Below are 12,500 nucleotides of genomic sequence, written 5' to 3' on the forward strand. Positions count from 1 at the left end.
CGTTAGAGAATTAAAGGGTTCCTGTAGGTAACATTGTTTGCCCTAATGCCAGCACTAAATACTGTATTTAGGTCAACCATGTTTTCCACGGAGTGCGTGATTTCACTTTACGACTTATTTCATGAATATGGCAATGAGCGTAAAATGCATTAATAACAATTAGTCGAACCGCATTATTGTGATCATGCAATCCATAATTTTAAAACACAGTAATTCAGTTCGACTTACCGTCATTAAAATCTTTCATACTCATTACCACATTCATGTACATTAACGTATTATTTAAAGGCGTCTCAATTCGGCTGAATATTTGGGATGACCACTGATTTAAAGGAATAAGAGAAAAAAATAAATAAAAAGCAGCCGGGCAAAACGAAACACAACGAGGAAGATGGCCTGGAATTATAAGTCATCGCACACCCCTCTCTCTACGGCAGTATAGGTCACTCATCGTACGTCTTCTTTGAAAAGTCACGTACCTTGAGGCTGCCTAACACAGCATCAAAGGGAGCGAGCAGATCGGACACGTTGTAACTGGAGTACTGGCTCTCAAAACACTTGGATCGATTCACGTACTGTTCCATTGTCTGATTGTCCCACCAGTGCGCGAGTCTTCCCGCCCAGTCGAAGTGGCGACCTGGTGTTATAAGCAGGGAAGTCTAAATTCACATTTTACACATATCTTAGATCATGAAGCAGTAGGAATAATAACGCTCTCTTAAGGTTTCACATATTTTACTCGATCGTGAAGCAGAAGAAAATCGTTCAGTCAAGGTTATATAAAAGGCATTTCAAGTAAGTCTTCAAAACGGAAATTATAAACGTTTTCTATATCCCTTACAGTCACGCTATGAAATACTATAATAAATACCTGACAGTTTTTGGTAGCAAATTCACTAAAAAGAATTATTTCTGTGGACAAACGCGCGATAGTTCTTTATCAATAGAAAATATTCCACAATAAGCCTTTTCTTTTAATATGGGTTGGCTCGACAGAAAATCAGGATAACAGTTACTGATGAATCCAAGATGAACACTGTGTGCTAACTTCCTGAGCATCAGCCCATTCATCCGCCAACTCTCAAGGTTCACCAGTAGCACATCAACCCCCTGCAGCTTTCTACATTATCTTTTTCTAATTCTTTATGCTTCAAAAATAATGAGTCCTCCTGTTCCAACACCTGTTTAATCCAGTCTACATTTTCCTCTCTACATCCTTATGAGTACACACACACACACACACACACATATATAATATCGTATATATATATACCGCTGTATATATATAAATATATATATATATATATTTTCAAATATATTCCATATACAAGTTTCACACAAACACACACAAACACACACACACACACCACACCAAATATATATATATAAAATTCATATATGATATATATATATATATATATATATATATATACATATCTAATGTGAATTTTCATCACTTACTGGACATTTTTTATATTCTAAACATTAAGAACATTTGTAACTAATGTTTGTAAATAAATATAATATATATATACTTATATATATATATAATAAACATAAAATAACGATATATATATATATATATATATATATATATATATATATATATATATATATATAAGAGAAAACCCCTTTGCTATGCTCTAAATAATAATAATAAGAACAATAATAATAATAATAATAAGCCAATAATAATAATAATAATAATTCCTTAATTCCACATTTCAGTTTACACTTGGTATTAAGTTTCTTACGTAAAATAGAATGAAGAGACAGGACGACCAAGTATAGGAAGCAAAAGTGAAAAGGAAAAACGGAATTTGCGTTGACAGCAGACTCCCCTGTTCTGATGCGGGGCAGTGAGACCATTTACAATATAAACACCACTGTCCATCTTGAATCTCTTCGTACTTTGATCATAATTCTTCGTAAACGTCTATTTAACGACTCGTGAGCGATTAAGTCTTGCTTATACCTTGATTTATTGCTATGGGTGTTACCCTGTGGCTCTTACGAAGATGTTAATCGGCTATTAACGATTTAATCAGTCTTACTCAGTGTGGTATACTACTTTTTGATTGCCTGATGCTCGGAAAAGTGTGTAAGTTAACCGTGAAATTCCATACATAAAAAGCGGGATTTCACTCTTCGTTTTCAAAGATCTCGATTTGTGATGACACAATCGTCTGCTTGTCTATACGTTTATTTACAGCTAGTTCATGCGCAGCTATTTCTGGTTTTCTTCGCATCCCGCTTATCTCCACATTTATCAGCACCTATCATGACGATGAATATTCTTCGAGAGACCTCTTCGTCTCTTATCGCCCCTCTCCCTCTTCTGTCGAGGACTCTTCAGACTTATCCATTTCCTTTCCCTTGACATTGTTTCTGTCGTATTCTTTGAAGTGTAATTTTTTATGCGCTTTTATAATAGCGTGACGATCTTTTTTATTCTGGCATTACTTGAGGCGCATTCATGAAACCGAGAAGATCTTTTTATTTCCAGATCACTCGGTAGACACTTCAGTAATCTTGGGAGCGTATGGTTCGCTCACTGTCATTTTCCATTCATTATTGATCCTATATTCCTTCATGCCTTCCGTATTTCCATGAATCTCGCAACCTTCCGCTTTACTTAGTCTGGCCAAACGAAGGAATGAGGGAATTCAGGTCTTCCGTTAGTTTTGGACCTCAGTATTCAAAATAACTCGTCCGATGGCTTTCACATTTCTGTCACACGGAAGTGGGGTATCCGTCTGACTGACGAAACAGCCCCTCTCTCTCTCTCTCTCTCTCTCTCCTCTCTCTCTCTCTCTCTCTCTCTCTCTCTCTCTCAGATAGTGTCTTATCTGTCGGCTGAAGTTCATTGCATCTTCTTGATAGATAAATACTCGAAGATAACGAACGTAGTGGCCGGAAACTTACTTTTGATCAACACTTATCATATGTAAAGTTTCATCTGAATATTCGATTCTAATTATAAGAAATATTTGCAATGTGATCTTTAGTTCAGTGCACAGGTTAGTGGGACAGACAACATTATACCCACATCTAGCCCAGACCGGAAGAATCGGAGAAAAGAAGGGTTCTTACTTGAAGGGAAGCGATGAAACCGCTTCTTGGATGAAAGAAGGTTATATGTCCTGAAAATTAATTGATTCGCTTAATTCGTATTTCGTTAATTTCTGATTATATTGGCGGTTCTTTTGTTTCTTGAAATTAACTGAAGATATTAGAAAGCTTTTATTGTCAGTCTTATTTGCTTACTAACAAAATTTCTATACATTTGTTAGTCATCTAGTATATTCGTTTTTATAGCAGGACTGTAAATTTGATAAAAAAAAAATGCCTCTCCATACAACGTATAAACCTTGCTGAGGAGCACTCATCATCGGGCAAGAGAGGCGACGCCCCTCGGACAATGCCGTCAGCCGACTGTTTCCAGAATAATTATACCGCGGAAAATAATTTCCCTTTGTGATGCGTCTCGGAAGCATGCTCTGCAGCAATCACCAGCAATTATCCAGTGCTTCTCAACCTTCCCCCCACACCCCACCTTCCTCGCCCAGGTAACCCCCCCCCCCCACAACAAGTCATCCGACTTCTTAACCTGTGCCTATGCTATAACGCTGACTGAGCACAGAGCGATAATATATAAGATGATAATAATTAATCCTGATGTTTCTGTAGCTAGATACTTTTCTGACTAACCGCTCTTCAACCTACAATCAATCAATAACTCTCCAGCAATTCTGCAATTGGAACCCCAAACATTTAAGCGAAGATGCAACGCATTACTACCCTAAAGCAGTTCTCTTTGTATTTCAATAATTTCCTTACATTTTGGTTTTTGTTTATTTATTAAGTTGATAATTTATTTGTTCTTTTCTAATAACTGATTTCTTCTTTCTGTGTTTCTTATTATCTTCTGTTACTTCTTTCAAATGAATACCAGAATACCTGTGAGCTTGTTCCATATGAAGAGGCTTTATCTTCTGATTAATAATAATAATAATAATAATAATAATAATAATAATAATAATAATAATAATAATAATGGTCTCATTAACACAATCAGTTGTTAAGAATTGCAGATTTACATTTACATAATTATTAACTTACAATATGAGACTATATCCAAGAGAAGTGACGTCACATCACGAAAAGCCCTGTGAAAAGTCTCCTGAAAGCACATGGTCTTGCCTAAAATCTTCATTTTTATTTTCTCCTAGCATTAAGGGACGTAGGAAAGGGCAGTTCGAAGGAAACGGTGCACCAGATTCTTAGAAGAAGGCAGGGTATAGGATGCGTCCAAAAAAAAAAACAGGAACGTTACGGGACTCGGGAAGTCGGGAGTCAAGAGAGATTTCCAAAACTGTCGCATTTCAGAGGGCATCATAAAACTGTGTGATTTTCCTTTGAAAATATTTCTTTTTAATGATTACAATTGCAATAAAATTCCTTGATCAGAATGTTGTTTGTTCAATAGCACTGGAAAAAATCTTAAGATTTCAAAGAATGAACACATCCGCCTTATCATCTCGTTGAGAAAATTAAAGAAATGTCATTTGAAAAAACAATGTAACGGCTGACCTATGGACCTTCTGGTATAAATACCGCTTTTCTGTAACTTTTTCTCATTCTGGAACTGTTTGTCTCAAATAGATAATTCTTAGTCTCTGAAATGATAAATTTATTTTCCACATTTGGCATTTTTTTTTATGTTTGCTCTTTACTATATATATGATATATATATATATATATATATATATATATATATATTTATATATCCGCTATATATATATATATATATATATATATATACCTCACCCCTTGTATGTACATTTGGACTCTTGGGTAAAATCCAAGAATGACATAAAGGAGAGAAATCTAGAAAATGAATCTTTCCAATACAGAATTATTCATACCTTCAAATTATTACTTTGTATTCAGCTATTTGTTTAATACCCCCTTTCTCTCTCTTCTCTTATCTCTCTCTCTCTCTCTCTTCTCTCTCAAAAAGAGAACTCTTGATTGTTGAAAAATTATAACATTTTTTTCAGTCACCACTGTTGTCGAATCCATGGGTTATCTCATGTCCGATGATTGCCCCGACGCCGCCGTAGTTGAGAGCCCTGTAAAGAAGAAAAAGAAGAAGAAGAATACGCGCTCATGAAAGCGGTCAATGAACACACACATCTGTGCTCGGCTTTCAAGCGGCGTCCTCAACACGTTTTCACTCTTATCATGAAATAAACAGCGCCCGTCTTTCAGTCATCAGTTAATAGCGCTTTCCTGAGTGGGAGGAGATCCCGTAAATATTGGGAGAAGGTTCAGGTGTTTCTCGTAAAGAGATGCTGAATGGCATGGTGCAGGGGTGCCAACCATTCCAAAGTCATTCACGATTAGCAGCAGAGGATACCAACCTATCCTGATTCTCCGTGAGATGAGCATTTTACATTATTACGAAAAAATTCTTTCGCTCGTAGACTCAGCATTATAGTAGGAAGTGAGTTCCGACGTCTAAATTGCATTGTTGAACGTCAAAGATTTTCATTCATAAAACAGACTGCACAATTGAAATAAATATTGCAAGTCATAAGGAAATGATAAAACAAAAGCGGATTATGTTTCGAGAAGTGTACTGTGTAACCTATAGAGACAGAAGTACCGTCTTTAGCGAAGAAGGAAAACATGCAGTCAAAACATTACCAGTGCTGTATGTTTTTTTTTAAGTTTGGCATTCTGCTTTTATATTCAGTCGGAAATGGAAACACATTTATTATATACACATACGTACTTGCATTCTCTCGTGTATTTATTAACCTTATTATTGCAAATTTAACTCATATTCACGTATAAATTCATACGGGTGTATTTGTACATATATCTTCTCTACATGTTTTTACTGGCTGTTTAAAACATGTATTTGCAGGTTCTGCCCTTACAAATAAACATGACTTCATATATATATATATTTTATACACATACACACACATATATACATATACACATATATATATATATATTTTACGTTTTTCCGTGGTTTTAGTTTTGAAATAATAGGCTCTGTGAGACAGGTAGCAACAATTTAAGTTAATTTGCCTTGTGATTCTGACTTCGTGGGTGCGGAAAACGTAAAGGGAAAACAAAAACAAGGAGAATTTCTTATGAGCATAGGGCTCTGGTTACTGAAAATATTACGTAAAACACGTGGGCATTTAAAGTAGTGTATTTACATAAATGACATTGAAATGCGGAAAAAGGACTCAAAGTAAGTTGAATGAAACTGAAATTCCAGACACAGCCCGAGGAAGCTTCCGCGATAGGATCCTCTGAAATGAGAGATATGCACATTATCGCCAGTAATGAAAATAGACAAAAAGAATAATGAATTCAAGCTGCACTGAGGTGCCAAAAGGGTAATAAAAATTAATACTGCCGATGCAAGAGGCGCACGGACGATAGACAAGGGAGATTTCTGGCTTTCTCTTTAAGAAAATATTACGAGACAAAAGCGTGACTGAAATGGGGCTCTTCCAGGGCCACTTTACCTTAGCAGATTTTCGGGCGTAGAAGGCGGTGCGTGGATGACTTGCAATTTCCGAGGAGAGTTCTTCGCACGTGGTGAGATCTGGGAGCTTCCGTAAAGGGGCAAGGCGTTGGGGACTCCTCAGAACTCCAAGCAATGGCGTGGGCTCGAGGCAGGCCAAGCGGTGTGAAACAGATACGGTCGAGGGCACGAGGAAAAGTATGCTGGAAAGGGCCACGTGGTTAGGATGCAAAGGGCATCGATGGGGCCAGGTGTTGTTGAGACGTCTTCACAAGTTCCTCCATATCTTCAGCCCGGCGTGTGTGAGACCTCGTGGGCTTTGCCTTTATCCTCCTGGGGCAGGGCGCTATCACAGATGCTGACTCATTGCACCTGCCGCAGGGAGGTTTTATTTGTAGGGCTTGCCAAGCCAGATTACTTTTGCCTCGAAGGGAAAGATCTTTATCAAAAATGGAGCGCCCTCTAATCTGTTTAAACCCCTGTTTTTAAGTCCGATAGACAGATGGTCTATCGATCGGCCGGCTGGCAGTAAATGAACAACCAACCAACCACAACAAAGGAGGGGAGGTAATTTGCTAAGCGAATTCTTGCTAATCATAATACCTCCCCATACAAGATGATGTACATACCTCAACGAGGTGTGGCATCGATATTCAGAATGAGCAGCAAATGCTTTACGTTACTCTACATTCTGCCTTGCAATGAACTTTACTCTAAGGGTTTTATGAAGCTGAGACATTACTTTTAATAACATTTAGGACAATTTTTTCGTTAACAGGACGCATAAAGTGATTTAAACACTTGCAAAAAATAATTACTTTAGATTTTGGTTACCCTGTAACTTTATAAGGTGGCTCGAACAATTGGCAGAATTAATTAAGATTATAGGACCACGTATATGAGCTATGGCCAGCAAATGAAAAGAAATGGTTATTGTTCAAGAATTAAAATACTTACGGTTACTTAATTTTAGATAAAATGCATGTAGATTGTACAATCTGCCTTGAAGAGGCTGTGTAAAATGAAAAAACAAGCGTTTATTTTTGTAATGACATCCTTTTCGCGATACTGTAATGACTATACATATTCGCATTGATAATTATAAATGCGTTTTAACGCATTATGGCTCAATCGTTCGGCTGAGGTAATACACACCGGGAATTTGACAGTCAATGTGCGGGCGAAATGTCGCGAGTTTTTAGTCGCTAACCTTAAACCCCTACGCTAATTTTATCTGCGTCTACTGCCTACTCAATGTTATGGCGGTGAGCAGACAAAGATGTAGAAGGACAAACAGCGATCTTGGAAGGGGAGAAGGGATAATAACAAAGGAAAATTACCAAGGCGTTCTGAATGAAACTTGACCGCATATGAAGGCGGGACACGTCCCTCAGAGCTTACGAACATTTAAATCACAGGGCAAGTTTATGACTCATGATTCATTAAAATAAAGATAAATAAATGACAAAAGAAAGTAAATGATATTGGCAGAAGAGCTAAGGAAAAAGAGTGAGGTTTATTGTGTTGAGGCAGATTTATCGTCCTTCGCCTATAAATTACGGCCCGGACTATCACTTCAGTCCCAGGGCGAGGAAAGTGCCAGGCGCGACTCCCTTCAGGAGGGGCTGACACGCCGCCAGATTGTGCCAAGGTGCTGCAAGCATGAGCGCAAGGCCACTTCTCACTCTCACTCTGTTCTTAATGATTTATACATTGTGGGGAATGAGTATCCATATTAATTGCCTCTTGTGGGGGATAATTTAGGGAAGATTAGTAGAGGATGATAAGGGATAGCAGTTCTGAGGAGCGGAAGAAGATAGAGGAGGGCCTGACATCCCCTTCTGGATTAGGTGCAAGACCTTCGAAATGAAATAGTGGCACAGGTGCCAGGGAGCTCTAGAGCTCTTTGTAAACTACCTGGAAATTCCCACGCCCGTGGTAATTTAGCTCGAGTCTTTCTTAATGGGACAGTCGTCCTCGGCGGCAAGCGGGCCCGCGACCGGAGGGAGCGGCACGGAGTACCACCTGGGCCTGCTGATGCGACGGCTGGCGCAGGAGTGTTCCGTCAGGTTCTACCGCCTGATCCGTGGCGGCTCTTGTGGTTCATCGACCGTGAGATATGGCAGAATCTGACGCGCAATTGCTTGTCGGCCACGGCGGGCTGGGGCAGAGGAGGGAGGCGGTCGGGGTGGCGTGGCGCTCGCGATGGCGATGACCAGCTCAGGCGCGGGTTGCGAGGCGCACCTGCAGGTGAGCTTCGCGGTGGTCAGGAGGAACCGTCTCTGACCCGGCTGGTAAGCGGTGCCAGGCGGGGGGAAGAGGGGTCTGAGTTGGATCCCGTGAATGGAGATCGGCGTAGCGCTCTGGCGCTGGCACTAGAACAGAGAGAGGCGCTATCAGAGGTTTCTTGGGCTCCGTCGGTCAGGACGGACCAGAAAGCTTGGCCCTGCTCCGGGAGCATGCAAGTGCACCGGCAGGAATGGCATCTCCTGAAGGGAGAGTCTGATTGGGAGCCCTGGCACTGGCACTGAGGCAGGGCTGGGCACTGGAATGGATCGAACCCGATCGAGGGGGCCACTGTACATTACTCAGGTGGCACTGGTGGGGACTGCACACATCCTTCTGGTACAGGGCGCCAGTCTTGGCTGAGGAAAAGCGGGGAGGCTTACTCGCGTGCCCAGATGATTCGAGGAATGGGGACCCCTAGATTGGCTCGTGATTTCGGTGGGGACTGAAGTCACTGTCCCCAGGATGGCGTCATAGCCTCCGGGGAGATGGCTTGCTACTGCAAGATTGCACATTTTGGATTGGTGAGAGTCTTGTGACTCTCAATTGGACCGTAGGGAGTATCATTTTGAACTGATTTATTCCCTCGTCGGCGGCGAGTTTTAGATCTGTGATAGCTCCGTAAAGAACTCTGTCCCCTTGGATGAGGAGATTTGTCGCGCCCGAGTCCTCGAATGCAGTGACTCATTCGGCGGGCTGGCACTACCTCGTGGAGAGGCCACGTGTGGGCCCCCGCCGGCGGAGGGCCTAATGATGTGGGATCTGTGGCGGCCAAAGCGATGGTGGGAGTATTTGATTTATTATTGCGTGGGCATTTTGCCCATGCGGAAGAATAGCCATAGACCTTGCGCCCGTGCAAAGGTCTGCTGAAATCTTTCGCTGCCTGTGGCGTGGCGGTTATTTGCCGGTTTTCGGAGAGAGAGGAGGCGGTTTCTTGTTCCGGCACTGTTCGGAGGAATGCCCCCGTTTTCTTGCAATAATGGCAAGTTAGGGCTTGCCAGTTTCCATTTTTGTGGGAATTTGTTCCTCCGGAGGGGCGGGGATTTATTTTTCGCCCCATGGATCATCTTGAGGGTGGTGGGTTTCCCACATGTCTGCTAATCGACAACACTCGGTGAGTGTTGGTGGGGCTTTCACTATATGAGTGGCGAGGGCGGGGCGTGGCGCGGGAAATGCTCGAATTTAAACACGTCGAGTACCTCGGCGGTGTTGGTGGCTCGCCGGAGAATCCGAGCCATTTTTGTCAGCGCCGGCTCGGATGAAATGCATGTCGGACCAAGTCTGGCCTGCTTCTCTGGGCTGCTCTCAACGTCTCTCCACGCTCAGGGGTTAATCTCGTCGCCCAACCGTAACTGCTTGGCGTGTTTAATTTCCCGATGCGATCTGCGGGAAGGCGTGGTAGAGCAACGAGGCCTTTCATAGGAATTTAGTGAGAACAAAGGGAGGTTCCGGGGGAGAGATCGCAGCACTCCAGGACTCGTTGGCCCTTTCAAGCCATACTTCGGGTTCGGTTCGGTCCATTTTTGGCATGAGCAGTGAAGCTTTTGGCTGAGGCACTCATCCCAGCGGGCGAGAGGGGGTGGCGGGCTGTCGTTCTAGCATCTGGAGCTCGTGGGCGCTGTAGAAGCTCGATCTTCCCGATTCTCGTTCCTCCCTTTTCTCTTGGGCGATTCTGTCTCTCTCTCTCTCTCCTCCGTTCTCTCCTCTCTTGTTCTTGTTCTTTTTCCTCCCGTTGTTCTTGGCGGCAGTTCTTGCCCCTCTCTCTCCTCACGTTCTTTAATTCGTTCTCCTGCTCTTGGGCAATTCTTGCCTCCTCTCTCTCACGTTTCTTTTTCCTTCTCTGCTCTTGGGCAATTCTTGCCCTCTCTCTCTCCCTCACGTTCTCTTTCTCTCTCTTCACGTTCTCTTGCTCTCTCCGCCTTGGCATGCGTCCACTCGCTCTTGAACCCATGCTCTCAGATCTTTGCCCCCGATAGTCCATATCCTTCCCAGTGGACAGTAGAATTTAAATCCTCGTTTTGTTGGGCTCTGGTATTAGCCATCTTGGAATAATGGAGTATAGGATATGTCTGAAAAGACTCTTTGTTAAAATTGGATGTGTCTTGGAAAGGCATTGGTTGTTCTTAGCGAGCGGAAGGTTTTATATGTCGTCTCGGAAGGCGTAGTTGGATTTTGTCCGCGCTCGGACTTGGCGGCTGGCGTGAAGTTAAAGGAGTTGTTCTAACGAACTAGAATGATCAGTCCCGTGGGGCTTAGATGTGTGTGAACTACACTATATAATGTCTCAAAGGACTTGGTTCTGGTTCCCGCGGGGAATGAGAAATTCTGCCCGCGTGCGGCCGTAGAATTTTTGTATGTCTCTGAGGACTGGGGTTTGGAGAAATTCTCGCCCGCGTGCGACGTAGAATTTTAGGGTCTCTAGGACTGGAATTTGGAGAATTCTGCGCCACGTCTGACGTGAAATTTAAGTCTCTAAGGACTGGAGATTTGGAGAAATTCTTTCATACATCTGACGTAGAATTTTAAGTCTCTAAGGACTGGAATTTGGAGAATTCTCGCCACTTGACGTAAATTTTAGGAGTCTCTGAGGACTGGAATTTGGAGAATTCTCGCCACGTCGACGTGGAATTTTTAGGAGTCTCTGGGACTGGAATTTGGAGGACTTGGAAATTTGTGGAATTTGGAGAAATTCTGCGCTTCACGTGCGGCCAGTAAATTTTAAGTCACTTAGGACTTGGAATTCGATTAGTCCCTTAGGACAGAAATTACTAACGGAAACCAAAGAAAAAATGTTTGCTGGAAATGAATGGGGAGAAAAAAAATGCCACACACGCAGGCATGGGCCGGGGTGGTGGTGCAGATCGTTTGACCATCACGGGTATTTTTAATTCTGGGATGAATGAACCCACGTATTTTGCACGCAAATCTGGGATTCGGAGAAATTTTGAGTCGTCTGAGGGATAACAGTACAACAGCCTAAAGTAATTTTCCTATAAGCCGAGTTTAAATTTAGCTTTCCTAACACTAACTCGAATTCTAACTACACTGAGAGAATTTTCAGCAATGCAAGCTGACCGTCGTGTCCCGTGGAGAATTTTATTAGCGCCCTAAATAACAGTTAAGCTAATTCGAAAATGCGAAGTAAAAGTTATCACAGAGGAATTTATTTCGCTATTCACTCCGAAGCAAGGATATGGCAAAGATTTTAACACGGAATTTTCCTTTTATTCCTCGAAGCAAAAGATATGGCAAAGATTTTAACACAAGAGAATTTCGCACTATTCCTCGAAGCAAAGATGGTTAGCTCTGGTTATTTCCTAACTACCTATCCTGTAAGGCATGCATTAACAGATCTGTACGGTTCTTTTCTCTCTCAGTGATTACACATGCGTCCCTATTTCTAATTCACTACAGGAACAGTCACGATTGTAAAAAGGTTTTGCTAAGATAAACACATTACCCACGTGGAATTTTCTGGATCTGTGTGCTGGTTTTACACAAAGGTTCGTAATTGTCGTACCCAGCTTAACTTTTGCTAATAGCTGATCTGGCAAATTAAAATGCAATAAAGCAACACTAGAGGAACTGCAACTGCAAGCGAGATCTATGGCCAGGTCGCCATTTTTACGTTTTTCCGTGGTTTTAGTTGAAATAGGCTCTG

General features: G+C 41.9%; 1 protein-coding gene across 1 annotated transcript in view; it reads right to left on the reverse strand.

The window, feature by feature from the left end:
* The window catches only part of LOC136851029 (neprilysin-like), a 52,224-nt gene that overhangs the window by 2,373 nt on the left and 37,351 nt on the right, over window positions 1-12,500 (reverse strand). Inside the window, exons 19-20 of the mRNA XM_067125002.1 lie at window positions 5,068-5,135; window positions 480-637 (exon numbers count right to left, since the gene is read on the reverse strand). Of these exons, the coding sequence (XP_066981103.1) occupies window positions 480-637; window positions 5,068-5,135 (226 nt within the window). The remainder of the gene's footprint in view (window positions 1-479; window positions 638-5,067; window positions 5,136-12,500) is intronic.

Source organism: Macrobrachium rosenbergii, chromosome 23 (assembly GCF_040412425.1).
Source record: "Macrobrachium rosenbergii isolate ZJJX-2024 chromosome 23, ASM4041242v1, whole genome shotgun sequence".
Classification (NCBI taxonomy): Eukaryota; Metazoa; Arthropoda; class Malacostraca; order Decapoda; family Palaemonidae; genus Macrobrachium; species Macrobrachium rosenbergii.